Source organism: Daldinia vernicosa (genome assembly GCF_022497035.1).
Source record: "Daldinia vernicosa strain CBS 139.73 unplaced genomic scaffold F5Y00scaffold_49, whole genome shotgun sequence".
NCBI classification, from domain to species: domain Eukaryota; kingdom Fungi; phylum Ascomycota; class Sordariomycetes; order Xylariales; family Hypoxylaceae; genus Daldinia; species Daldinia vernicosa.
The window spans coordinates 1-25,124 of NW_025953965.1; the positions used below are offsets into that span (position 1 = coordinate 1).

General features: G+C 41.7%; 9 protein-coding genes across 9 annotated transcripts; 4 read left to right on the top strand and 5 right to left on the bottom strand.

Annotated features, from left to right (window-relative positions):
- Window positions 1–3,346: 3,346 nt before the first annotated feature.
- On the top strand, window positions 3,347–4,799 carry F5Y00DRAFT_244932 (uncharacterized protein). Its single transcript, XM_048008903.1, has 4 exons — window positions 3,347–3,779; window positions 3,837–4,433; window positions 4,486–4,597; window positions 4,658–4,799. Exons 1-3 carry the CDS (start codon window positions 3,395–3,397, stop codon window positions 4,566–4,568), a joined length of 1,065 nt encoding a protein of 354 aa, XP_047861879.1. The 5' UTR covers window positions 3,347–3,394; the 3' UTR covers window positions 4,569–4,597; window positions 4,658–4,799.
- A 4,545-nt stretch (window positions 4,800–9,344) lies between these two features.
- F5Y00DRAFT_272325 (fungal-specific transcription factor domain-containing protein) lies at window positions 9,345–12,175 on the bottom strand (the record flags this gene model as incomplete). Its single annotated transcript, XM_048012953.1, has 3 exons — window positions 9,345–11,033; window positions 11,098–11,481; window positions 11,549–12,175. The coding sequence occupies 3 exons, from the start codon at window positions 12,173–12,175 to the stop codon at window positions 9,345–9,347; spliced, it is 2,700 nt and encodes an 899-aa protein (XP_047861880.1).
- Window positions 12,176–12,683: 508 nt separating this feature from the next.
- Window positions 12,684–13,645, top strand: F5Y00DRAFT_151866 (NAD(P)-binding protein). The gene has a single exon (XM_048004546.1). It carries the CDS (start codon window positions 12,717–12,719, stop codon window positions 13,443–13,445), a length of 729 nt encoding a protein of 242 aa, XP_047861881.1. The 5' UTR covers window positions 12,684–12,716; the 3' UTR covers window positions 13,446–13,645.
- A 172-nt stretch (window positions 13,646–13,817) lies between these two features.
- Window positions 13,818–15,716, top strand: F5Y00DRAFT_244939 (DnaJ-domain-containing protein). The gene is made up of 3 exons (XM_048008904.1): window positions 13,818–14,262; window positions 14,378–15,457; window positions 15,510–15,716. Exons 1-2 carry the CDS (start codon window positions 14,015–14,017, stop codon window positions 15,087–15,089), a joined length of 960 nt encoding a protein of 319 aa, XP_047861882.1. The 5' UTR covers window positions 13,818–14,014; the 3' UTR covers window positions 15,090–15,457; window positions 15,510–15,716.
- Window positions 15,259–17,252, bottom strand: F5Y00DRAFT_151876 (uncharacterized protein). Its single transcript, XM_048004547.1, has 5 exons — window positions 16,802–17,252; window positions 16,529–16,651; window positions 15,695–16,405; window positions 15,510–15,629; window positions 15,259–15,457 (listed from the first exon to the last, which is right to left on the bottom strand). The coding sequence occupies exons 1-5, from the start codon at window positions 16,844–16,846 to the stop codon at window positions 15,428–15,430; spliced, it is 1,029 nt and encodes a 342-aa protein (XP_047861883.1). The 5' UTR covers window positions 16,847–17,252; the 3' UTR covers window positions 15,259–15,427.
- Window positions 17,253–17,313: 61 nt separating this feature from the next.
- F5Y00DRAFT_244946 (asparagine synthase) lies at window positions 17,314–20,356 on the bottom strand. Its single transcript, XM_048008905.1, has 10 exons — window positions 20,018–20,356; window positions 19,811–19,861; window positions 19,731–19,756; window positions 19,638–19,664; window positions 19,541–19,576; window positions 19,326–19,474; window positions 18,269–19,267; window positions 17,922–18,205; window positions 17,763–17,867; window positions 17,314–17,702 (listed from the first exon to the last, which is right to left on the bottom strand). The coding sequence occupies exons 1-10, from the start codon at window positions 20,041–20,043 to the stop codon at window positions 17,660–17,662; spliced, it is 1,746 nt and encodes a 581-aa protein (XP_047861884.1). The 5' UTR covers window positions 20,044–20,356; the 3' UTR covers window positions 17,314–17,659.
- A 981-nt stretch (window positions 20,357–21,337) lies between these two features.
- On the bottom strand, window positions 21,338–22,021 carry F5Y00DRAFT_264999 (ubiquitin carrier protein; the record flags this gene model as incomplete). Its single annotated transcript, XM_048011742.1, has 4 exons — window positions 21,338–21,591; window positions 21,651–21,674; window positions 21,738–21,898; window positions 21,987–22,021. The coding sequence occupies 4 exons, from the start codon at window positions 22,019–22,021 to the stop codon at window positions 21,338–21,340; spliced, it is 474 nt and encodes a 157-aa protein (XP_047861885.1).
- Window positions 22,022–22,791: 770 nt separating this feature from the next.
- F5Y00DRAFT_152000 (Pex19 protein family-domain-containing protein) lies at window positions 22,792–24,166 on the top strand. Its single transcript, XM_048004548.1, has 3 exons — window positions 22,792–23,305; window positions 23,359–23,907; window positions 23,959–24,166. Exons 1-3 carry the CDS (start codon window positions 22,943–22,945, stop codon window positions 24,055–24,057), a joined length of 1,011 nt encoding a protein of 336 aa, XP_047861886.1. The 5' UTR covers window positions 22,792–22,942; the 3' UTR covers window positions 24,058–24,166.
- A 109-nt stretch (window positions 24,167–24,275) lies between these two features.
- On the bottom strand, window positions 24,276–25,009 carry F5Y00DRAFT_265001 (uncharacterized protein; the record flags this gene model as incomplete). Its single annotated transcript, XM_048011743.1, has 2 exons — window positions 24,276–24,632; window positions 24,695–25,009. 2 exons carry the CDS (start codon window positions 25,007–25,009, stop codon window positions 24,276–24,278), a joined length of 672 nt encoding a protein of 223 aa, XP_047861887.1.
- Window positions 25,010–25,124: the final 115 nt, after the last annotated feature.

The following is a 25,124-nucleotide window of genomic DNA, read 5'->3' on the forward strand; positions in this document are numbered from 1 at the left end:
AATTTTTATTTTATTTTTTTATTTAAATTTTTAAATTTATTAATTATTTTTTTAATAATAATTAAATAAATAAAATATTTATTTTAATAAAATTTTAATATTTTATAAAATATAATATAAAAAACGTTTAAAAATTTAAATTTAAATTTTTAATTTTTATAATAAAATAAAAATATTTAATTTCTTTTATTATAAAATTAATTTTAATTTTTTTTTATATTAATAAAATTAATTATTTTTTAAAATTTTATTTTTATTTAATAAAAGAAATCTTTTTTAAAATAAGTAAAAATTTTTTATTATTAACATTTTTTTTTGTAAAATATAATAATATTTTATAATTATTTTATTTATAATATTAATATATCTTTTTTTTTTTTTATATTAATTAATATTTATTTAATTAATTTTAAATAAAGTTTTTTTATTTAATAATTATTTTTAATTCTTAAAATTAAATTTAAATTTTTTGTTTATTTTTAATTTATCTTTTTTTTTTAAAAATCGATTTAAGTTTAAATTAAAATAAATTTTTTTACCATAATTATTTTAATTTAATTTTAAATATTTTAATATTAAAATAAGTTTTTTTTTTATTAATAAAAAACTTAAGTTAATAAATATATTTTTATAAATTTATTTAGCTTTTTAAATTATTGTAAAAAATTTTTTATTAATATTTAAAATCTTTTTTTATTTAAAATAAATTAATTTAATAATTTTATTTAAAAAAGTTTTAATAATATAATTTTAAAAAATTATTTTAAATTATTAAATTATTTTATTAAAATTTATAAATTTTATAATATATTAAGTTATATTTTTTTAAAGTTATAATATTTTTTTAAAAAATCTTTAAAATATTTTTTTAAAATTAATATATAATTAATTTATTAATTTATAAAATGAAACCGTTTTATTTAATTAAAACGTTATTAATATTATAATTATACTTTTTTAATAAATAATAACTTTATTTAATTAATATAAATATAATTTTTATAAAAACTTTTTACGTATATTTTTAAATATAATTTAATTTTTAATTATTAAACATAAAATTTAAATAAATCTTTATTATTATAAATAAAAAACTTATTAAAATATATTAAATTAATAATAATAAAAATAAATTTAATAAACTTTTTTAACATTTATAAAAATTTATTTTTTATTAAATTATTATATTAAAATTTTAAATTTAATTTAAATTTATTTAAAATTTTATTATAATAATTTATAAAACAGTTTTTAAAAGGAATTAAATAGATTTTAATTATTATTATTATTATTTAAATTTTTAAGATTATTTTTAAAAATTTTTAAAGTTATTTAAAAAGAAAATTTTTAATCATTTTTTTTTAATATAATAAAAAATCCCGTTTATATAATTTTAAATTATATATAAATATCTTTTAATATTTATTAAACTTATATCTTTTATAATATTTAAATAAATAATAAATCTTAAATTTTTTTTTTAAATTAAAATATTTTATTAAAAATTTTTTAAAAATGGTTAATTAATAAATTTAAAATAATTAATTAATAAAAGGTTTAAATATAATTTTTTTATTTATATTTTAAATAATTAAATTTATTAAAATATTTTAATTATTTTTAAATTTTTTTTAAAATTTAATTAAAATAATTTTAATATAAACTTAAAGTTTTTTTATTTATTTTTTAAAAATTTTATTTAATTATATTAAATTAATATAATTTTTAATTAAAAGATTTTATATTTATATTTTTTTTTTTATAATTTAAATTTTTTTTTTTATAATTTAAATAATTATTTATTTTATTAATTATTATTAAACTTTTTATTAAATTTAAAAAGTAAAAAAAGTAATATATTAATTTTTAACGAAATTTTTAAATTTAATAATTATAAATTATTAAATATTATTATTTTTAATAAAATAAATAATAATTGTCGGTAAATAAAGTTTAACGTTAAAACTTTTAAAGTTAAAAATAAATATACCGTAATAATAAAAGAAAAAAAAGTTTATTAATCATATATTTTTTAAGATTTAAATGCGTTATTTTTAAAGGAAATAACGTTTATATATAAGCGTATATAAGTTACGTAAGTTATTATATGACTAGCACGTGTTCGGTGCGTAATTAACGTATAATTACGTTTTTAATAATAATTAATTTTATTTTTTTTAAAAATAATAAATTAAATTATTTTATTTATTATTTAAATTAAATAATTTAATTAATTAAAATAATAATATTAACTTATTATATTTATATTATAAAGTTATATATATTTTATAATTATAAATAAATTTATTTAAATTAATTAAAATTTCTTTTATTTTTTTTTATTATATTAATAAAATTTTATAAAGATTTATAAGATTTTTTTATTTATATATATAATTAAATTAATTATTTAAAAAAATTATATATTTTAATATTAATTTTTTTAATTTTAAATATTTTATATATAATTATATTATAATTTTAAAAACGGTATAAAATAAAAATATTATTTTTATTTAAATATATAAAATTTATATTAATTAATTAATTAAATAATAATTTTAATATATTAAATCGAATAAAATATCTTTTTTTTTTCTTTTTATTATATATAATATAAAAAGAAATATTATTTAAAAAATATTAAAAAAAAATACTTTTTTTTAATTTTAAAATAATAACGTTACATTTTATATATTTATTTATATTAAATCTTTTATAAAAAAATTTAAATTTAAAAATATTAAATTATTTATTTTTTAATTATATAAAAAAAAAATAATTTTAAAAAATATAAAATTAAATATTTAAAAATATTTTAATTTTATAAAATTTTAAATTAATAAATTTAATAAAAGGATTAATATTAAAATTATAAAAAAATTATAAATAAAAAAAAGAATTTTAAAAAAAATTTTTAAATTTATAAATTATTAAATTAAAATGTTAATATAAAAAATAATAATTAATATTTTAAAATATATATATATTTTTAAAAAATTAACTTTTTTTAAAATAATAAAAAATTATTTATAATAAAATTTATATTTAAAATTTAAAATAAATTTAATTTATTAATAATTTTTTAAAATTTTAAAATCTTTAATAATCTTTTTATTTTAATTTAAAAAAATTAAAATATTATTTATAAATAATTTTAAAAAATATAATTTCGTATTTAACCGTTTTTTTAATTATATATTAATTATTTTATATTTTACTTTATATTATCTTATATTGTTTTATAATGCATATTATCCAATAATTTTAAAAATAATTATTTTAACCGTTTATTAATTTTTAATTACATTCGTATTTTAATTAACAAGTCTTAACCATGTTATCTGTGTAACACTGCGTATATGACTGCTAAAATTCTGCAGCGTGGAAAGACATGTACCATTCGATATGGAAAACCTTCGATAGCAGGTTTGGTCCAATCTTGAATAGTTTGTTCAAACGACGAGAGTTATTGGAAAGTGAGAAAAGCTCCGCAACTCTTGACGAGATTCACCAGCTACGCAAGGATATTTTGTCTAAGTATACGGAATCCCAGCTGGAAAGGGACAAAGAACGCCTAGAGAAGCACAAGGAACGAGTATCCCGCATTAGAGAAATGTTGAATGCTCCAAACTATCAGATTGACCAAGAGATGGCTGCGGATAATAGACTTATCGACAGCTCGGGCCAATGGATTTTGGAAAACAAGGAGTTCCAAGCTTGGTATAATCATACTTCGGGACATAATATCCTATATATCAACGGGATCCCAGGTGCAGGTATATATAATCCTAATCTGATCTTGGTATAAGTTACTGGAACTAATCGTATCCCAGGCAAAACAACTTTAGTATCAGCGGTGATTAGGAAGCTCCTAGACAGTAGGCGTTCAGGGACGGCTAGTCACTGTGTCGCCTACTTTTATTTCAAGTATCAGCAACCTAGTAAAGAGTCACACAATAGTCTTCTTCGCGGCATTTTAGATCAGCTCATCATCCAGGACCCCGCCACGTCGGATCACTTGTTCAGTAAAATATCGGCAATGGATCCAACATCACTACGGCTGACAAGAACACTAGAAGGACTTGTTAAGGAAGCCTTGGGAAGCCATCAAACTTCTTACATCGTAATTGACGGCCTCGATGAAAGCGCCGATAAAGAAGCGGAGAAATCAGTACGATGGTTCTTATCACTCATAAAAGGACTCTCAGAGAACACTGCCACCTCATTGCGCATTTTGCTGAGCGGCCAGCGGGATGGTATCCCATACGGTCTCCTTGCCGATAAACCATCCATAAATTTAGACGACACTCCCCATACCAAAGATATCGAAGGCTATTGCTCACATTTCTGTGAACGAATAGGAAAAAAGTTTGATATTACCCACGAGGTTCAAGAAAGCATCGCTCTCCGTGTAGCGAATAGCGCAAATGGTAATACACACCGAATAAATTAGACCCTTGACTGGTATTAACGAAATCACAGGCATGTTCCTCTACGCCCGTGTGGTCTTAAACAACTTATTGAGTCAAACAAAGCTCGCCGGCTTAAACAGAGAAATGCAATGAGACACATTCCCAGAAGAGATTAATAAAGCGTATGACATTAGCTCTTAAGATCAAGAATAGAATAAAGCTAATTAATATTCTTGCTATAGATACGAAAGGGTAATTGTGCGCATTTTCGAAGAGTCTTCTCCTTCTGAACGCGAAGATGCCAAGAAAATATTGGGCTGGATTGTTTGTGCCGCACGGCCCCTCAGATGGCGCGAGATTCAGTCTAGCTTCTGTATTATCCCGGATCATGGGGCCGTTGAATATGAAGAACAAAGACTTAGAGTCACATGCAAGGAACTCTGTAGATCCCTTGTCGATTTACATCCTGCCAACGATGGAAAGGACAGCCCAGAGGGTATTATCAGTATTGTTCATGAAACCGCTCGAGAGTAAGTCGGCATACACAGCTCTTAGGTCGTAACTAATTTTGAAAGATACCTCATTCGAAGAAAATTGCTCGATACTAGCCTCGAGCATGCTAGACTTACTTGCTTTTTCTCGAAGTATCTAGCATCTAAACCGTTTAAGTGTGGAATTGACCGGAGGAGTGTCTATAGCCACGCTATCAACGGATACTACGGCCTTCAAGACTACGCTGTCCAGCATTGGTTCTACCATGCTAAGGAATGTACCGAAGCTGTCGGAAAACTGGACCAAAGTACGTTCCGGGTAACAATAAGAGCAGTTGGGACTCTTCTTAAGTCTTACAGCTCTTTATTGAAGCTGAGTGAGCATGATACTGCCTATGACGAAGAAATTGTCGAAATCCTCAAAGGCCTTCCTGATGATGGAAAGGAGAGGAACACGTATTTCACCATCGAACAACAGACAGTCCACATTCGGGAGACTATAGAGACACTGAAATACGCTGATCTAGAATCGGCAAATCGGCAGATATTGGCGAACCTTTATGGTGCAATGGCCATATACAAATGTCCTAAACCATGGTGTGAATATTTTGCAACTGGATTCGAAAGCATTGAAGAACGCGAACGGCATTATGATCGCCATTGCCTTCCCTTTCGCTGCAATTTCGAGGAATGTCCTATATATATCCTCGGATTTGACACTCAGCAGAAACTGAACCAGCATGTAAAACTCTACCACCATGAGGCCGATGGTAAATTGGAGTTCCCTGAACTCCGTCGCAAAAAGACCCTAACATTTGCGGAAGCTGTTAGGCGAGGTCACGTAGCTACGATTCAAACATTTCTTAAATCTTCAGAAGACATTCATCGTCTACAGTTGAACTGTAACCCACTACATACAGCGATACGTAAAGGTCACTTACAAGTTTGCAAGTTGCTACTCGAGAATGGCTTCGATGTGAATAAAGGGACCAATGATTCTTTTGGAATGACGCCACTACATACTGCGGTCCAGGAAGGGAACCTTGAAATCGTTCGCCTTTTTCTTACTCAGGAGAAATGTCTACCAAATTTAGCCGATGCAAACGGGGTCTCACCGTTCACAACTGCTTGTCAAGTCGGCAATTTATCCATCGTCGAGCTGCTGTTTAAAACGGGGGAGATACAAGTTGATCTACGCGCACCCGACAACTATACTGAGTCAAGATCTAGATTAACGCCACTCGAACACGCAGTCCAGAAAGGACATGCTCATGTCGTCCGATATCTTATACAGGAGGCGCAGGCCGGTCCAGTTACTCGAGAGATTTTAGCCATTGCTGTTTTTCAGGGCCACGAATCTCTCATCCAAGAAGAATTGTTACCGGCCATTGCAACTTCGCCTCAGGACAGCAAACAAACGGATCCGTACAAGAGTGGCTTTCCTCCCGATTGCGTAAAGCTAGGGACCCACTGGTTTGTGATATTCAATCAACATACCCCCCGCCTATATGACGTGGATTTACACCACATACCCCGAATTACAAAGCCTATATCCGCCATATTCAGTGGTTGTGATAAATATGTTGCTTCAGTCCATGAAGATACCATCCAGCTTTACGATATTATGACGAGGCAGGCCTACATTTTGTATAATGGACCCGAGAGCCAATCCATGACCCTTCGGACATTCAGTCCGGATAGTAAATGGTTGGTTGCTGCCAGTTACCATAATGAAATCTACGTAAGTTAGCCCCTCCCTAGAAACTACCTGATGAGGTACTAAACGATTTAGATTTGGGATATTGCAAGCAGACAGCTTCGTCATAAGTTCAATGCTCAATCTGGTTACATTAAATCAACCCATTTCACCAAAGACGGACGTATATTATCTTCCCATGTCCATTCCGATAAAATTGAATTTTGGGACGTTAATAAACATACTATAGAAAGAACCTTTAATGTGGATCCTGCTCGTATCGGTGCAGTTACTATATCTCCTAATGATAAATACATAGTTGCAGGATCATCATATGGTGAAGTTTGGGTTTGGGACATACATACTGGAAATATCGTCCAACATCATGAGAAACAAAGGCAGGGTAATGGGATAACCAATATTTCCTTCTCTCCTTACGATGAGGACGTTATTTGTTGTACGACGTTTGAGGGTTTTGAGTTTCGGACGCTAGGGGGTCAACGCCTTCACAGCATAGTCCTCGGGACTTATCATCATGTAAGTCTCTCGCTGAACAAGCCAATTTTGGTATTCAAGAAGCTGAAGTATTATAGTCTTATAGCGAATCTTACGCTTTTGGACCAAACTCCAATGCTGTTATATTCAGATATATAGACGGCGGCGTACAGGTCCAGGATATGAAAACTCACGATTCTTACCTCAGACTCCAAATTAACGACTTAACTTCTGATATGAAGATAATTGCAAGTCGAACTGGAAGCTTATTTGCAACTTACGACGAGAACAACTTTTTAATTTGGTCATACAAAAACGAAGCTACATCTAATTGACCTCGCATTTCTTTCATCTGTCACTCAATCGCCGTTTAATCTATTCAAGTTGTTAAATTTCTAGAACAGGAGATAGCTAAAACTAGAGGTTACCCCCCGGGCAACACAAAAGCCTAAGGTTTACACCGCACCATGTTTCTATGCTATTTTCATTATTGCTACATATTAGCGACTTACCCCTTATTAAACTGGAGGGTACCCCTACGATAGCCCGGATTTACTGCTATTACACGGCTGGACAATACTTTTAATACCTTCGAGACCTCAGTAATAAAGAAGTCTTAAACATATGCATACGCAGACCTGTTCATCTTTTACTGCTTCCTATAAGGCAAGAAAATTATCTGTAAGGTAGCAAGGCATGTGTCCCAAATAGGAAACTTTTACTCGTATTCAACACACAACACATCCTAATGTAAATAAATAAATAAATAAACCATAGGCATAATAAAATGGAAAGCCAAAGGAATGCCATAAAAAGCCTGATGCCCTAAGCACCTTTCATAAGTATATTAAGTACCTGAACTATACAGCATAACAGTAATAACTTATCTACGTCAGTCTCCTAATAACTTGAAATATAAGGATATCCAGAGAGTAAGTTGTGCTTTAAAAGCTTCGTTTTGTTAAGATATGGTTTAAAAGCTAGCAAGCCCAGCATAATTTACCTAATGTAAATGAACTCACTCGCATTTTATTAATATCAATTTTCTCAAAAGATCCGTCCATCTCCGTCTATTACATCAACGGCGTAGTATATGACAATTGGAGCTTCATATCTACCTCATTAAGGGTTATTATGCGTGGTGATACAGGAGATGCCCCCCTTGATCCATCCAAGGACTAATCCTCCACGCAATAACGCAGCATATATTCTGCGAGCCTCGCCCAGGCGTCATCGCTCACAGCGCCGCTTCGCGCTTACTTGCCGAGGATGCCGATTTAGAGGCGTCGGTCCGTTGGTGCGCAGATGACTGCTGGATCGCGGCCTACCACACTTGCGAAGCTATGGCTCGTTGGCCCGGATCTGAGGAGCCCAACGAGACTGGTTTTGCCGTCGCTAATAATACCAACCTTCCAATGTTTGACTTCCTCGTAGCACACTCAGATCGTGCCGCCCGCTTCGCTGCAGGTATGCATTTATACGCTACGCGCCCGGAACTTCACGTACGGCATCTTCTCGACGGTTGAGCGTGAGGCAACCTCCCAGCGAGCTCCACTGTGGTCGACATACGGGGTCTCATGGCGAGGCAGCAATAGCGTTGGCACGCACCTTTCCATCGCGCAACCTGGCTGTTCAGGATATCGGCGAGCCGACGATTCGCAATGCAGATGCATGTAAGCCGGCTGATGTCGGCGAGCGCGTGCGATTCATCAAGCACGATTTCTTTACTGAGCAGCCCGTGCACGGAGCCGACGTGCATTTGTTCCGGGCCTGTTTCCACAATTGCCCCGACAAGTATGCCGTGTGCATGCTTCGGGCACTCATTCCAGCTTTGAAATACGGCTCGCATGTAATCCTTAACGACGTTGTGGTACCGGGGCCCGAGGAATTATCGCCAAGCTTGGCACCGCTAGTACGAACTGGTAATCTTAACATGATGATGCTGTTTAACGCGAGTGACCGCGAGATGGTCGATTGGGCAGACCTGCTTGAGATGGCAAGCTCGGGATTTCACTTTGAAAGCGGGAGACAGCCATCGGGCTCCGGGTTACGGGTTTTAGTAGCTACGTAACCTAGAAGGGTGTACAGTATAACCAAATCATATTAACCTAGTCAGAATACTTACATGCCGCAAGTCGTAAACTCAGGGGTCCGTCCCCGTAACCGAAGCTCTTAATATAGTTTCTTAATACAATACCACATAAGAGATATATATCCTCCATTGGATTATGTTGCTGAAGGTTAGCATTATCTTCGATTCCCACCCGCCGGATCCCCCAGCCAATTCATCCCATTCGCCGACGCCACCCAATTATTCCAATCAACCTCGCCGTCCAAGTCTACATTCAGATCCGCCGTCTCCAAATCCACATCGGCAAACACGTCAACCGACGGGTCCGCATCAGCCCACAGCCAAGCCCCGAAGCCTGGTCCTAAGTCCATATTAGAAGTTAAAGAAGATGATCCGTAGGCCGGACCAGCCGATTGGATTCCCAGTGTAGCCGAGCTATGAGGATTCTGTTGAAAACCAAAGTTCGGCCCGGGGAAACTCCCGCCGGAAATATTTGGCGGAAAAATTCCGCTTCCCTGCGGTATTCCAGACTGGGGATACGCGAACCCGGGTACCGAGGCGCTTGGATAATACGAAGAAACGGAGCCGAATCCCGGTCCATTAGTTTCTGCAGAATATGTAACACCAGGCGGCACTACAACCCCTCTACTGAGCTGAAGAGCCGTCTGTGTATAATGCCCCAGGCTCCGTGGTACCGTTACGAGCTGCCGCCATCGCTCACGGAAAGTCTCGGCGCTGTCGGGACCCGGAAACGGGCCCGAGCTACTCGGTTGGGTAACACCCCTGTCCTCCGTCTCCAACTGCCGCGCTGCCTGCGGGTTAGACCGGAGCCGCTCAATCTCGGCTTCGCGATGCCGCCGGGCCTTAGCCATAAGTTTCCGGAGAGGAACCCAGAAGCGCAGGTTCTTATCATTACTGCTGCGAGGGGGGATAAGCCAGTTGCTATGGAGCGCAACCCACGCGCGTTCGACAAGAGGCGACCAGGGGCGACGTGCCATTTCAATTAGGAGATACACGACGGCATACCAATGTGTATATGTCTGGTAAATCCAGCGCCATTGGCGACAGGCCTGCTCAGCATTGAGCGTGTGGTTATACTCGGCTACTTCAATCGCAGCTATGAACAGCCTATTGCGCATTTCGTCGGAAGCGTGCTCGCTTTCGGGCGAGAAAAGCACGGGGAAGTAGACTATTAGGCTCATCTTGGCCATTACAAGTCGTGCGATAACGACAACCACCCAGTATGTGACGTTTCCCTCTGCGCTGGAGTATTGGAGGTATGTTTTCTCTAGCCTCTCGTAGTACTCGTTTAGTAGGCGATCCTGGACATCTATCTGCGGTACCCCGTCTTTAAGACTCACAGCCATCATTTCCCTCGTTACTTCGCACTGAGAGCTAGTCATGAGAGAGAAGGTCATATCGGTTATACCCTCTCTTTCCTTGGGCATTTCCTTTTTTTCAGGGTCGATGTCATCATCGTTAATGTTTAAAGGCTGCCGCGTGTCGAAACTGCCGGGGATGATAGTGAGGTCCATTCCTTGGTCCTCAGAAGCCCTCACATCAAGGAGACACACGTGCCACCATAGTCTTCGTCGCATTTCGGCTTCAAAGGGGGTAAGGTTGGGGAAATGGCTACCGTCACGATGCAACCCTAGAGCTAGAGCCATCCTTATGACAAGTCCTGTCATCATATAAACAAACCTTGGGCTATCATATCGACGAGCCAAACATAAGAATATAGCAAACGCCTGTATAAGAACTACGTCGGGAACATTTAGAAAGTCTGCTTTTGCAAGCGCGTACTCTAACCCTAGACGGTACTTCAGGTTAAGTTCGGATTTAGAAGAGCCAAGATTGGCTACGACCTGTAGAGCACACGATATATGAGTAGGTATTTATTATAAGTATATAGTTTGATGAGAAGCTTACATCTTCCTCCTCCATGGAGGTTATGGCAGAATAATATATAGCAAACATTAGAGCCTCGTTGGCCGGTGTGAGGATTGATGTGCCACTATCTTGTATACTCTGCACCATCTTGTTCAATGTAGGCATATGAACCACCTGAGTTAAGACATTGACGTTTTGATAGAAAACATTCACGCTAAAGGAAATCTGGGATAGCGGCGGGTGCAACTCGCGAATATTAGGCTGATGAGGGCTAAGATTGTGGCCGAACAGGAACGCGTGGCGTTGTGAGGGCGTCCTATCTAGTTCCTGGGTAAACGGGGTCTTGCTAAGTGAATCCTCGTCCTCGGAACTGTCGTAGTCCCCACTAGCAAGACCTTCAGTTTCCATTTTGAGGCCTTCAATCTATTATATATATCAGCAACTCGAACTCGAACAGCCTCGATAGTTGTCATTGTTTGTCTCGCCTTACCTCGTCGTTAACGCGCGACCAGAAGCCATTGCTTACGTAGTGACTCTGGCCAGCATCCCCTAGAACAAGCCTACCAAACTGCTTCGATAGATTAGAAGAATTCGTAAAAGGTGGCGAAGCCGTTTGACGATCCGCATCATGATCATGGCTAGAACTCCCCGGCGAGTTTGCTGAAGGTGAGCCATGGCTGCTCGTATTTGCAGCGCTATGCGCTTGCTCCAACTGACTACTAAGTTCTTTCACAAGGTCTTCGAGGTTTCGAAGTCTGTCCATAACTTGACTGACACCCGGGCCGGCCTCTTGCTCAGCCTTAGCATTATTCGCAATGCGCTCCAGCCGACGAGCCCATCGCGGGGGCTTGTCCGACGAAGGAAAAACGCAAGGGATTCTTGCGCGGCGGCAATTTGAACATGGTGATGTCTTGTCACATCGTACCTTTCGTGTGCGGCACGTGACACAACTGCGTGGCTTTGGTCCAGGTGTCGCGGATGTTCCCAGAGAGGTGCCGGGTCGGGAAGCGTTCGCGTTAGTTTCGGAGGATTGGCCGACGCCAAGGCCAGTCGACGCTAATCCCCCTGAAGCATCCGGGGTAGCTGTCGCATATTTGATAGTCGGGACGTGCGACATATGTAAGTAGAGTACCTATCTATTTTATTATGGATTACGCTACGACGAATCAGCTCTTCGGCCAGAGTTTCATGTGGTCTTTCCTTACATTGTCTACAAATTTGGGTATATGGTTCATGTAGTTAAAGTGCCTAAGTCATAAAACCAAAAAGGAGTGGCTTCCGTCAGCGTCAGCACCGAATAGGGGCTAGCACCCGGGCGTAGGTGTGCCAAGCCGGGGCAATTGCGCCCCGAGTTACCCGCACCTACTCCGAGAACTTCGCGAGAACTTGCCAGCACCCGAATAGCCTCATCTTACAAAACAAACAGGTAAGCGTCTAAGTAATTATAGGAGTCATTCGGAATTAGAGACGATAAAGATAATATGTATATGATAGACTTGTCCAATATTGTATAAGACACTTCGACAGCCAACACTACTTAATCTTTGTAACAGCAACTTCGTGTCAACCGCTCGTATAATCAAGTCACCACTCATACAGAGAAAATTACTACTACACTTTAAACCCAATATTTTACTCATTATTCACTAACCCGGACCATGGCTTCCAAGTCAGTTGCTTTCTTCGGCGCAAGTACGGGTATAGGTCTTTCGGCGCTAAAGCACTCACTCGCTGCCGGTTACCAATGCGTCGCCCTCTGCCGTAACCCGTCCAAGCTTACCTCAGTATTGACAAGTGAGAATGCGCCCAACCTTAAAGTCATACAAGGAAATGCGCATGATTCTGCAACCGTCACTCGCTGTCTCGAGGCTTCGGATGGTAAACTTGTTGATGAGATAGTTTTCACTATCGGAGGAAAGCCTATCCCTTCAAAAATGACTATTGACGATCCACACGTCTGTGAGAAGGGAATCACAACTGTTCTTGATTCTATCGCCACACTCAGAGAGCAAGGTGTCATTGGCAGACCACACATCATCGTATGCAGTAGTGCCGGCATGTCCAAGTTCGGGCGGGACATACCTGTCGCCTACGTCCCGTTATGCTCCCTCTTTCTCAAGGTCCCTGGCGCAGACAAGAAAATCATGGAAGATAAACTCGCCACGAGTGGTGAAGACTTCACCGTCGTGCGGGCGGCTATGTTCCTGACCGACGGCGAGACAGACAAGCCAATCCGCGCTGGCATCGAGGACCCAAAAACCGGTATCGAATCTAAAGCTATCGGATATAACATCTCGAGAGAGGATGCGGGAAAGTGGATAGCACGGAATCTTGTAATACAGAAGGACCAGAGATATCTTAACAAGACCGCGACGATCGTCTACTAGAGGAAATGCTTGGAGTCCGGACGCGATGTATATAGTTGTACAGTTGTACAGTAAATTTTGAGTGTTTAGATGTTAGCAAAGGATGGAAATTTAGAATACCTGATTGTATTGTATTTAGAGAAACAAACAACTATAACAAACCACATAATCAGTTAGATATAATTATATAGTCTTACAAGTTCTGCATTGCTTGAAATACCCCTTGGAGATATAAACGGTTCGATTCAAGATGTTACCTAACATCGGATCAAAGCCCTCATAACCTTAACCACCAACAAACAAGCCACATAAGCACCGCCACATCTGATAAGATCTCCATAACTGAGTAAAAGCGGAACTACGGAAACACGCTAGAATCCCATCAATTGATGTCGTCACCTATTCGTTCCCGACTATCGGTGGCGTCGCTTCACAGCCATCAAACTTCTTAAAATCTTATACATTTTCACCTCCCACACCCAATTGGCCTTTCCTCATTCTCCCAAAATACGCTTTCAGCATCTCATAACAAGATAGATACATCCCGGATCCTCTCTCAGAACTAAAACGACATCGGTTCGGGATGAGGCATGACATTCCGCTGCGCAGTGTCCGGGACCACTTTGGCCGCTCACGCAGTCCGACCGCGCCGATATCTACTATACGCCTCTTTTCTTGTAGCACCAACTGCCAGCTCGACAGTCAAGCAGCAGCAGCAACGACAGCAGAAGCCGTTCCACAGCACCGCGGGCCTCCGAGATGAGCAGATCGACAACTCCCGGAACCACTATGAGACACTAAAACTACAGCCGGGCGCAACGCCTGCTGATATTAAAAAGTGAGCATTTCTAATTCCTGTCCCTGCCAGCTACATAATATCCCATTGCAGGTGTTAACCCCCTATGTATTTACATACCTAACCTGCTCCCACCACCCTCTAACAAAACACACAGGTCCTTCTACGCCCTCTCCAAATCCCACCACCCCGACGTCAACCCCTCCAACCCGCACGCCTCCCGACGCTTCATGCGCATAAGCGAAGCCTACTCCATACTCTCCATCCCCGCCAAGCGCGCCGCCTACGACAGGGACACCTTGCGCCTAAACCACCCCTCCTCCTCCTCCCCTTCCTCTCACCCCCACCACCGCGGCTCCTACAGCAGCACCAACCCCGCCGGCGGCCGCCCCGCTTCGGGCCTAAGCCGCCGCCGCGGCACTTTCCAGGGTCCCCCACCGAGTTTCTTCCGCAGCGGCGGCTGGGGCTCCCACGGCGCCAAGCGCCGCGCCGCGCACGATGAGAGTACTGGGTCCGCTTCTTCTTCTTCTACGTCTCATACCTCCTCCGCAGGCACGGACTCCTTCGGCTCAGGGGGTATGGGACCAGGGCAAACACCCTTTGGCCGCGGCGCTGAAGATGACGTCCCGCACTTCGACCGGGTATCGCATGAGCGCACGGGCCGGCATATTGATAGTCGGCGAGCGGTGCGGCGCGCGCACCTCGACAGTCAGTACATCAACGTCGAGCCGGAGCGGAGTACCGCCGGCATGTTCTTCCTGATTGGCGGTGTGCTGGTGCTGAGCGTGTTGGGTCCATTCGTGATCAGTAGGATATGGAATCGGGGTAGTGGGGGTGGGGATAAAAAGTTGGAGAGGAAGGGGAAATAGGATTCGTTAGTTCGGCGGCGCAGTAGAATCGACCGCCTGCATTTACTATACGTCACAGCGAGTAAAATTTTGAAGGAGAATGCGGAGACAAAGAAATCTCCCATGATTACAGAAGCGCAAAGAGTTCTGTATATTCAGAACGATGCGAATATTAGCATCTGGACGGCATCGAACGTCCGAGACGTCTAAGTCTACAATTGAGATATTTTGACTCGTATGAGAAGAATCCTGCTTGTTTTGTAGAGCATACAAATAATGACGAAAGGGTATTGGGCATGATTCCCGGGAATTCGTCTACAAAAGTCCGAAAATACTCCTTTAGCCTTGGACTAACTAATCTAGCTCTCGAAGGTGAAGCTGGCGCCGACCTGTTCCTCTGTTAGATTTGGAAAACTACAATCAAGCGTCAGTGATACGAACCTTGTGGGTGGCCTGCTCCAGCTTCTGGGTGTCGAAAGAAGCGCCGAGACCTAGGGTAACGCCAGGGCGGAGAAGAACGTTGTAGGAGACGGCAGCAACTCCACGGTCGTTGATCTTGGCCTAATTTTATTCCGTTAGCAATTTCCTAAGTTACAGAGCCTGGTTGGATCGAGAATTGAACAGACCTTGGCGAAGGAGACGGGGTCAAGACGGTACTTGCTGGCAACCTCGAGACCGACGGCGCTTCCGCTCTTGGAGTTCCAGGTAGCCTTAGCACCGGCCTCGACCTGGCTGTTCACTTTGTGGTAGTAGCTTGCCGCAAAGACGCTCAGGTTGTCAGTGGCAGTGACGGCAGCGCTGTACTGAGGGGCAATGTAGCCGACGGCGGCGCTGTAGCCGGTAACAGCAGCCTTCTGGACATCATATCCAGCCGAGGCACCAGCAAGGAAACCTTCGTGACCGATAACAGCGTCGACATTGGCAGTGGGGCCGTTGAGGAGGTCGAAGAAGGCGCGGCCGTGGAAAGCGGATTGCTTGAATGTAAGGTTGAGCTTGACGCCCTTCTTTTGGGTGGCGGGTAGGAAGGAGAAGATGGACTCGGCCTTTAATCCCTTGGCGAGAGTATCGGCGAGCTCAACCTTGGTGTCGAGGGCGTTGGCCGTGTTCCAGGTCTGAGTCAGAGTGAGGCCTGCGCGTCGGTATAGCATTAGTAATTGTGAGCCTTGTTGACTTAGGAAGATAGAGAAATCGAGAGGCCAGCTTGGAGCTTTTATTCCGCACAACGATGCTGTGAGTGAACTCGCTCGACGTCTCTTTTTGGTGTGCGACTTAATAGTTTGGGTTGGAAAAATAGTGGTTGTATTACCGAGAGACTTGTCTGTGTATTTGCCCTCGATCTGCAAGCGCGTTTGTTAGTCTTAAGTATACTTCGTCGCGGGATTACCCCCATAGCTTGCACGTAGGAATTGTCTTCCATTGGCAGCTAGCTGACAAGGCAAGGTTGGGCTGAGGATACGTACGGCACCGCTGGTAGCCTTCTCGTGGCTGCTCTTGCCAGTGACCTTGAAGGCGACATTGTTGGGGGTGTTGCTTTTAACCTCGATGGTTCCCGCGGAGAGGTGGTAGAAGTCCTTGTTCAGCAACTATAATTGTTATGGTTAGAACGTATCTGCGCAACGAAATCGAAGCTCGAGCTGCGGGAAATTTGTCGAATATTCAGCGGCAACAGCCGAAGTGGGACAGCTTCGGCATCGGAGCTGTTTGTTTTTTCTGTTTTTTGTTTTTTTACTCACGTCATTTGCCGACTTGGAAATATCAGCGAAGGCGGGGATAGACATCTTGGGCAGATTGGTTCGCAGTGCGAGTATTCGTGGTTGAGTTAAAGGTTGGGTGGTGGGAAAAGAAGAAAAAGTTTTGTGGATGTGGAATTGGTACAAGATAAGTTCGGATTGGAAGAACGCAAGCCTCAACAACTTCGTAGGACAGCAGCGAGGTACAAATTTGTTTTCTTTGGCTCTTTCCTTGCCGGGTTCTTATCGGCAACCCAAATTCAGTAGATTCCGACTAGAGCGGCTGAGCGGGAAGCTAGTTGGAGAAGTGACAGCCGGCAGAATGCATAATGACAGGATGTGCCACCTGGTAGTCCCAATAAACATCGACTTTGCAGTTATTATCACATTTACTGTCCAATTAGCCCCTGTCCACGTGGGAATTGTCTACACTGAGAGTGGTTTAAAGCACCATAACCGTGAGACTACAACCAGGATCGGTTCAATGCTCTATGTATTCATTGCAGTAGTTTCTTTGGGTTAGGTTATCATAGTACTTCACAATGACAAGAATTAGTCTGATTTATTTTCGTCCTCAAGCACACTATAGTATATAGTAAGACGAATATGCTTGCTGGCAAGGCAAATTTCTATTGGTATTGTCACAGCCAAGGTCTAACTTCATACCCCTACCAAGAGACCAACCAGTCTTAATCTCCTCATACTTGCTCAGGATTCCCCATAATGGTGCAATTCAACATCGCTACCTGAGTCATGCGATTCTATCCCTAGTAAATTGCCCCTCTTATCTAGACTATTGAAGCCTTGAACCATGCGTCTCTACTTGTTTCGTATCATTTACCCAATATAGCAGGGCCATATTTATTCGGTTTCGTTATACTTGGCGACGTGCGTCGAGATAGCTCTGCATTATATATTAGTACAAAACAACTTCGATAAATACATCAGAATCATAATAACTTACCGTCCGCTAGGATCGGTCTGCTTTGACCAAGTCGGGGTCCATCGCATCACAGTGGAAGCGCAGTGAGGAGGGAAATGCTCGTCGAACATTGTGCGGTACCAGTAACTGTCAAAAGATTTAGTAAAATCCTACGTAAGACATAGAAGAAGGAAAACATACGCCTCCTTGGTATCGGGAATATCGTTGCCCCACTCAGGCTTGGGGTTCTTCATCATCTCATCAGTGACATGAAGTTCGGCGTTATCCTTTAGAGCATCGATCCAACCATAACCGACACCATCAGAGAATTGCTCCTTCTGTCTCCAAAGGATCTCGTCCGGTAAGTACGGCTCGGCGCTGGGGTCGTCAGAAGTATCGAACGCTTTTCGCAGAATCCATTTCTCGATTCGTTCCTTGGTAATCATCTTCTCCTGGGGGTCGATGTTCATGCAGGTTTCGAGGAACTATAAAGTACGTTAATAAAGGTGCAGACTAGAATGACAGGCGGATGGCCATAATAAACATACCTGCTTGTCAAGGAAGGGAACACGAGCCTCGAGACCCCAAGCCGAAGTAGACTTGTTGGCTCGTAGGCAATCCGCAAGATGGAGGTTCTTAACTCGGCGGACGGTCTCTTCGTGGAAAGCCTTCTTATCCGGCGCGGCATGGAAGTAGAGGTATCCTCCGAAAATCTCATCACTCCCTTCGCCACTAAGCACCATCTTAATTCCCATGGCCTTGATCTTTCGCGATAGCAGGTACATAGGTGTTGAGGCACGGATTGTGGTTACGTCATACGTCTCGAGATGGTAGATGACATCAGATAATGCGTTAAGACCATCCTCAATAGTGAAGGTCATGACGTGATGTTTTGTGCCGAGGAACTTGGCTACCTTGACGGCAGCCTCATTGTCGGGGGAGCCGGGTAAACCGATTGAGAAAGAGTTAAGCTGCGGGAGGTATGTTACAGTAGAGAGCTTGTTCTCATCGTCGATACCGACTAAGCCCTCACCCTTGTCAGGGTCCTCAGTCGGATCAGTAGTGGTACCATTGGCAGCGGCTAATGCGGCCTTCTTGAGCCTCAGGGTTTCTCTTTGAGCAATGGCTGCAACCAAACTCGAATCAAGACCACCGGACAACAGTACACCATAAGGAACTTCGGCCATGAGCCGTTTCCTCACAGATCGCTCTAGCGTTTCTCGAACGAGCTTCAGATCTAAGGGAGTATCCGGGATTTTCGATTCGTCCCACCAAGTCGGCTGGAAATATCGAGTGGTCTCGTTGGTTTTGGTATCATAGATGTGTCCCGGGGGAAAGGCGCGAATCTTATCGCAGACGGAGTGCAGACATTTCAGCTCCGAAGCGAAGTAGGTAGTGCCCGGCTCCGTGGAGGACCAACCTTGGTATAGCGTGGTGACACCGATGGGATCGCGGGCCGCAATAGTTCGATCGAGGTTCTTGTCGTATAGCACAAATGAGAACATACCATCTAAGTACTTGGGAGCGTCGAGTCCATGTTCCATATACTACGGACTCATTAGACAATGTGACATGGTAAAGACAAAATATTAAAGGTATCCTCACCAAGGGAATGATAACCTCGCAGTCAGAAGCAGTCTTGAAGTGATAAGGGGTCTTGAGACTTTTTCGAATTAACCGATGGTTGTAGATCTCGCCATTGACGGCAAGTATTATAGTCTCGTCCGCATTGGTTAGGGGTTGTGCGCCGGACTCTGCGGCCTTGTAAGTAAAGAGGTTTCGTTAAGTTGAAAATTTGATATTTGATAAGAGATACATACCGACGCCAACAATGCTCAACCTTTCGTGGCACAAGACTAGAAACGTGTTGGTTAGAGGTCACCCCAGTACTAATTTACTCTAATAGGTAAACCTTACTTGTGTTGTTGCAGATAACGCTTCCACCTACAACATAGGGAAGTGATCAGAATATATCGATAATATCACCAGGTTCTCTATGAGGCAACTCACTCCAGTCGGGGCCTCTGTGCCGAATTCTGCGTAGAACATGTCAATTGTAGTCATAGAGCTTAAGTATATATTATACGTACTGCTTTGCCAGTTTCAAGGCCGTTGGCTTGAATTTCTGGACGTCGGGGTGACTAGGCGCAAACGTCTTATTAATATATATGGCGCTCTTCCAATGGCATCACAAGTAAATCCAATCGATAATTATTTTTGGTGGGGTTTTGGCGATTGTCAATTGCCCCTCCATGACATTGATTGCTTAATCCATGTAGGGAAAAAGGTAAACTTACCAGTGGCACGCAAATATCCCACACATCTTATCAGTCTCAAAGTGTAATCAAAGTGTAGTTGGTAGAATGCAGAATATGATGGAAAGACTTTTGGAAGGAGTATAACTAAGGTAGAAGATGGTATTTTTGTCAGAATTGGAAAGAAAAAAAGATGGACCACGCGACTCAAACTTAAACTCAGAGAAACGTGGAGAGGTAAGAGCGACCCGGAGATTTTGAGTCACAAAATTTTATCTAGGAGGTAGCTATCAATATGTACTTTTGATGTACTTTTTATTATCATATCCGCCTTCTAATGCCAAATTTGACCCGTTATACTTAAAACCTACCTAAGGTAGGGGGGTTTATCTTAGCCTGACGACAATCTTTTTGCTAGTAGAACCGTCACGCCGGAAAAAAAAAGTGTCACGCCGAAAACAAAAGCCGACTTCGGACGGAGCTTTAAGAAACGACTAATAATACTATTACTGGCCAACCACGCGATGTCTATTGAGCCGTGATATTCACATTACCTATCGAGACATAAGACGGCAAATAAGATTGTAGATATTTATACTTCTATAAAAGGTATGGTTATATGTCCAAAATGTGGGAACTAGTTAATTATTATATACTACTTTGGTTAGACTTACTGCTCACCTTATGCCATCCATTTCCAATTCCCTACGAATCAGATGAACCGGAATTAATATAGTTCAAATATCGAAGCAAATAAACACGTGCGATCGGATGTCTTATCACTCTTCGTAACCCAGAAATCTGCAAGAGGATATCAAACTCTTTCCTAATAGGTTAGGTCGAACCATATTTCGTATTAGGCGGATAAGTTGGGGTCTGAACCAACCAGCCAGCCTATTCCATTCGGACAAGTAGCTGACCATGGAACCGCTTTACGGCTGATAGCCTCATGGAAGTAGAATACCAATATGAAGGCAATCGGCTATGAAACATTAGGTACCTACCTACCTAGGTACGGTAGGTAAGGCACAATAATAATCATTATAAAAATCATGGCTTGCATAGATCGTAAATCTATACTTAGGTACATACTTGGCTGCTTCGCATCCCACGTAGCACTATTCTTCGCGGCAAAGACTACATCATTACCCAGCTAAGAAAACCGGTTAACTGCCGTAGCCGCAACGCTAAATGCTGCTTAACATCTTCACATAGCCCTCCTGTGCCAACTCCGAAGGGCCCAAATGCAGAAAGCAGCCATCCGTATCTGGTATCCGTGACCCTGAACTCCGATGCCGAAAGTACACCAAGTATAGAATTTCCTCCCCAAGACACCCACCCCGCCAGCACCGGTTGAGCGCTCTAAGAGGCAGGGTTCTCCTTAACAGTTCGCCTCACACGTCGCTCGTATTCGGCCTTGTCTCGCTTAAAGAGGTTGTATGCTTCAGCTTGTGCGGGAGACTCCGGATTGGGATTGTCTAGGAGGTCTTGGATGCCGAGTGCGATCTGCTTGACAGTGATCGCCGGCTTCCAGCCTTCGTCCTCGTTTAGGATCGAAAGGCAGACGGTGCCCGATGGATAGACATTGGGGTGGAACAAAGGCGGCGTAAACTTGCCTATATGACAGTTAGTATTGGCTTCACGAGTTTGTAAATGGTCCAGATAATAAATTTACATTTCGGGGGCTTCGTAGGGTACTCTGAAACAGTATCGGTCAGCACAACTCGTTTTCTCGGTATTCCATACACCACTCAACACCTACCGTCAGGGAACGTCATCGTCAGTTTAAAGAGACCGCCTTCCCACATTGTCTTTTCCTTGCCGGGGATACCGCATTCCCAGATCTTTAGGTCAAGAACGCCTTGAGAATTCTTGACTGGTCGTGCCCAAAATCCGAAAGGATGGTCCTTCCTCCATTGCTTTCTACGACATTACAGACACGTTAGTAATGTGAGCGGCTAATCTTCTGGCACGCCGTGTAAGGGTCTTGCGACGTTAAAGCTTGACATACCTCTCCTCTCCAAGGCGCAATTGACATAGAGACATCTTTATAGAATAAATAGCCTAGTGATGATTGCGTAAGTCTTGTGGTTCTTATAGCAGTCAGACTTCTTGGTTCGTAAGTGGGCGATGGAGTTTGAGGGTGGAGTGGTAGATGTTCGTTTGTCTAAGGCTGCGGCAAAGTGCTAGAAAAAGAATGAAGTAGTTAAGAGTTCGGTTGTTGAATCGGCCGGAGGGTTGCGTAGGCTGAAGAAGGTAAAAAGGATGAAAAGAATGGCAAGTGCATTCGTTGTAAGACCCCAAGGGTAAAGAAGATGATGCGTGAACGTGAATAGATGTTAATCGAGCCTGCCTTCTTGCAGGGGTCCTTAGGTAGGGGCTAGCCTCCCACAGGTAGGTACCTCTACTACCTAAACTCCGAGGGAGGTAAGTTTTAGGTATTGTACCTTGTACCTAAGGTATGCCCTATCCGGCCTCTAGGTTAGCGGGGTTATGTGCGTCTTTATCTTATCAGACATCCCACCTGAAAGCCACCGAGAGAAACTAATAGTTCCAATTTGAAACGGATAAAGTAGGAGATGCCAAGCCATAAAGTATAATACGTTTTCGAAACTGACCTTCCGTCAAGCATCTTACAACTAAAAGGCCTCGGCATCTCGTGCATATTCGTTGATCCAAATCGCAAAGTGCATCGCCCAAACTATCGATCTTCTTTACTTGCGATTTTGCGCCTCTATCACTTAGCCTTGTTTCTTAAATTATATAGGTACACTTTCATCATTATTCTTGTCGGGGTCAATCATCCGTTACTATTATTGGCATTTCGCATCTTTGACCAAGGTACCTTTATTGTGTGACGGACTTGGGTATCCTACACGCCCATCTCTTTAGGCTCGTAACTATAAGAGTTAATTTCACACGACGTTTTGGTTTGTAATCTGCGAGACAAGCGCAGGATACGGCGGTATGGAGGCAGAAAAGGCGGCCGCGGGTACTAATCCAGATGGGCAAAATGCACCATCAAAGGTAGATCAACCCACTGCTTCAGTACCCGACCTGGAAGACGTCCCAGACCCCGATGAGGATGACCTAGATGACCTCGATGATATGCTGGAAGAGTTTTCCAGCGCAAAACCAGGCGCAAATCAAGCAATCCCAGGACCTAGTATCTCTGAGAAAGCTGCTGTGAAGACGTCGACGCCTGCCGGAGCAAGCGCATCATTAGACACAGAGAATCCACTAGATGGGCTTGATGATTTGTCTGAAGAGGAATTTCAGAAGCATCTACAGGCTGGGATGGCAGAACTAATGAGCGGATTGGACGATTCGGTTAGTCATCCTTCAACCAAGGGTAAGAGCATGTTTAGCCTAACATGACATAGCCAGACATGCAAGCCCAGTTTGAGAATATATTCAAGGGGCTCAGAGGAGATGGTGATGGCCCAGAAAGCTCAGGGGGCGGATCAGAATCGATTCCACAATCGTCCGATAAAGCAGCCTCGGACATAAGTCAGGATGCCTCATTCCAGGAGACGATCCGGCGGACGATGGCCAGGATGCAAGAGTCCGGCGACCAGGCAACAGCAGCAGCTACTGCTGAAGGCTCCGAGGATGATTTTATTGCTGAGATGATTAAGGCGATGAAAGATCTTCCTAGCGAGGGAGGTAACGAGGAGGACTTCTCCAAAGTGTTAATGGGGATGATGGAACAACTCACTAACAAGGAGATTCTATACGAGCCTATGAAGGAATTGAATGACAAATTCCCCGCATGGATGGAGAAGAACAAGGACACCTTACCAAAGGATGATTTAAAGCGCTTCCAGGAACAACAAACCCTGGTCGCAGAGATGGTAGCTAGATTCGAGCAACCCACATATGCTGATTCGAACGCGGCGGATCGAGAATACATCGTGGATAGGATGCAAAAGGTGAGTTACCTAATTGTGTCATTATGCTATTTACTAACTGGGGAGCAATAGATGCAAGCAGCAGGTTCTCCTCCTCATGATCTAGTTGGAGATATGCCATCAGCCAAGGAAGTGCTAGATGCGCCTGATGAGTCGTGCGCGCCTCAGTGATAATATACAAGGAATTTAGTTCCTCAACTGTTTATACATGACCTTCTCGGGGCCAGACCAAAATTGGCATGTACACAGACGATGTGATATCATACCCTACCATACCCTGTCATAAAGTCCCTAATCCTAATACGCCCCAACAATAAACCTATTCTTGCCGAAGAACTCCTGTCTGTGGACTGATGCAACCCATTCAACCTATCAAACCCAATAAAACTTCAAGACATATCCATTTGTCCTGAGGATATAAAGCCCTGACTATTCTGCTCTTGCTGCGATAAGAAATCCATGAAGAGGTGGTCATAGTCTTCATCATCGGAAATCGCCGGCGATGCCGCGCCTACGGGTGGCTGAGATGATTGGGTCTGGGCCTCGAACATGGACAACATTGCGTCCAGTTCCTCTTCCTCTTCCTGCGCTATGGCGTCGATCATCATGTCATCCGGGTTATCTATTGCTTCGTGTTGGAGTTGGGCAATATCTTCGATTTCATCTTCAAATACCATACCGTCAAGATCGGCGTTCTTTTGGTCTCGTCGCTGCCTATCTAACATGGACCACTCGAGCTTCAAGGCCTTCAAAGTCTGTTAGTATCGATAGCATTCCGTTTTAACTAGCCTAGCAGGGCCAATCATACCTCTTGGTCGCCTCCTCTTCTCTCCCACTTCTTGTCGTCCGCCCGCTTCCGTACATTTCGCAAAAATAAGTTCCGCCTACTCTCTTGCGCATTTTCTCGGTTCAGTTTTAACGGGTTTGGCTTTGCATTACGCGAAGCAAACTTGAATTTAGAAGGTGGTGCTTGTATAGGCGAAGACTGAGTATCGAGTCGACGAAGCGTGTTAGGATCCCGAGGACCTAATGGTGGAGAACTCGGTCTGATGGGAGAAGAGGAGAGCGGCGATGAACGTGTAGGCCGGTGTGGCGTTGAGAAGTCGATATTAAATATCGGCATTGTGGCTAACATTTCGTCTGTTATGATGTTATATGATGCTGGATTTGAGCAGGACGATGCGTAGATTAATTGTTTGTGTGGGACGATGTGGCTAAGGCAGAGTAAAGTGACTGCT

What these genes read in the sequence shown, in the direction of transcription:
- F5Y00DRAFT_244932 (XM_048008903.1), top strand. Translation starts at nt 3,395, where the DNA reads ATGTACCATTCGATATGGAAAACCTTCGATAGCAGGTTTGGTCCAATC. An exon ending in CAACGGGATCCCAGGTGCAG is followed by an intron (nt 3,780 to 3,836) that starts GTATATATAATC and finishes ATCGTATCCCAG; the next exon opens with GCAAAACAACTTTAGTATCA. An exon ending in TGTAGCGAATAGCGCAAATG is followed by an intron (nt 4,434 to 4,485) that starts GTAATACACACC and finishes ACGAAATCACAG; the next exon opens with GCATGTTCCTCTACGCCCGT.
- F5Y00DRAFT_244939 (XM_048008904.1), top strand. Translation starts at nt 14,015, where the DNA reads ATGACATTCCGCTGCGCAGTGTCCGGGACCACTTTGGCCGCTCACGCA. An exon ending in ACGCCTGCTGATATTAAAAA is followed by an intron (nt 14,263 to 14,377) that starts GTGAGCATTTCT and finishes CAAAACACACAG; the next exon opens with GTCCTTCTACGCCCTCTCCA.
- F5Y00DRAFT_152000 (XM_048004548.1), top strand. Translation starts at nt 22,943, where the DNA reads ATGGAGGCAGAAAAGGCGGCCGCGGGTACTAATCCAGATGGGCAAAAT. An exon ending in TGAGCGGATTGGACGATTCG is followed by an intron (nt 23,306 to 23,358) that starts GTTAGTCATCCT and finishes AACATGACATAG; the next exon opens with CCAGACATGCAAGCCCAGTT. An exon ending in TCGTGGATAGGATGCAAAAG is followed by an intron (nt 23,908 to 23,958) that starts GTGAGTTACCTA and finishes GGGGAGCAATAG; the next exon opens with ATGCAAGCAGCAGGTTCTCC.
- F5Y00DRAFT_151876 (XM_048004547.1), bottom strand. Translation starts at nt 16,846, where the DNA reads ATGTCTATCCCCGCCTTCGCTGATATTTCCAAGTCGGCAAATGAC. An exon ending in AGAAGGCTACCAGCGGTGCC is followed by an intron (nt 16,406 to 16,528) that starts GTACGTATCCTC and finishes ACGCGCTTGCAG; the next exon opens with ATCGAGGGCAAATACACAGA. An exon ending in TGGAGCAGGCCACCCACAAG is followed by an intron (nt 15,458 to 15,509) that starts GTTCGTATCACT and finishes ACAGAGGAACAG; the next exon opens with GTCGGCGCCAGCTTCACCTT.
- F5Y00DRAFT_244946 (XM_048008905.1), bottom strand. Translation starts at nt 20,043, where the DNA reads ATGTGTGGGATATTTGCGTGCCACTG. An exon ending in GCACAGAGGCCCCGACTGGA is followed by an intron (nt 19,665 to 19,730) that starts GTGAGTTGCCTC and finishes CCTATGTTGTAG; the next exon opens with GTGGAAGCGTTATCTGCAAC. An exon ending in CAGACCGATCCTAGCGGACG is followed by an intron (nt 17,703 to 17,762) that starts GTAAGTTATTAT and finishes TATATAATGCAG; the next exon opens with AGCTATCTCGACGCACGTCG.
- F5Y00DRAFT_151866 (XM_048004546.1), top strand. Translation starts at nt 12,717, where the DNA reads ATGGCTTCCAAGTCAGTTGCTTTCTTCGGCGCAAGTACGGGTATAGGT.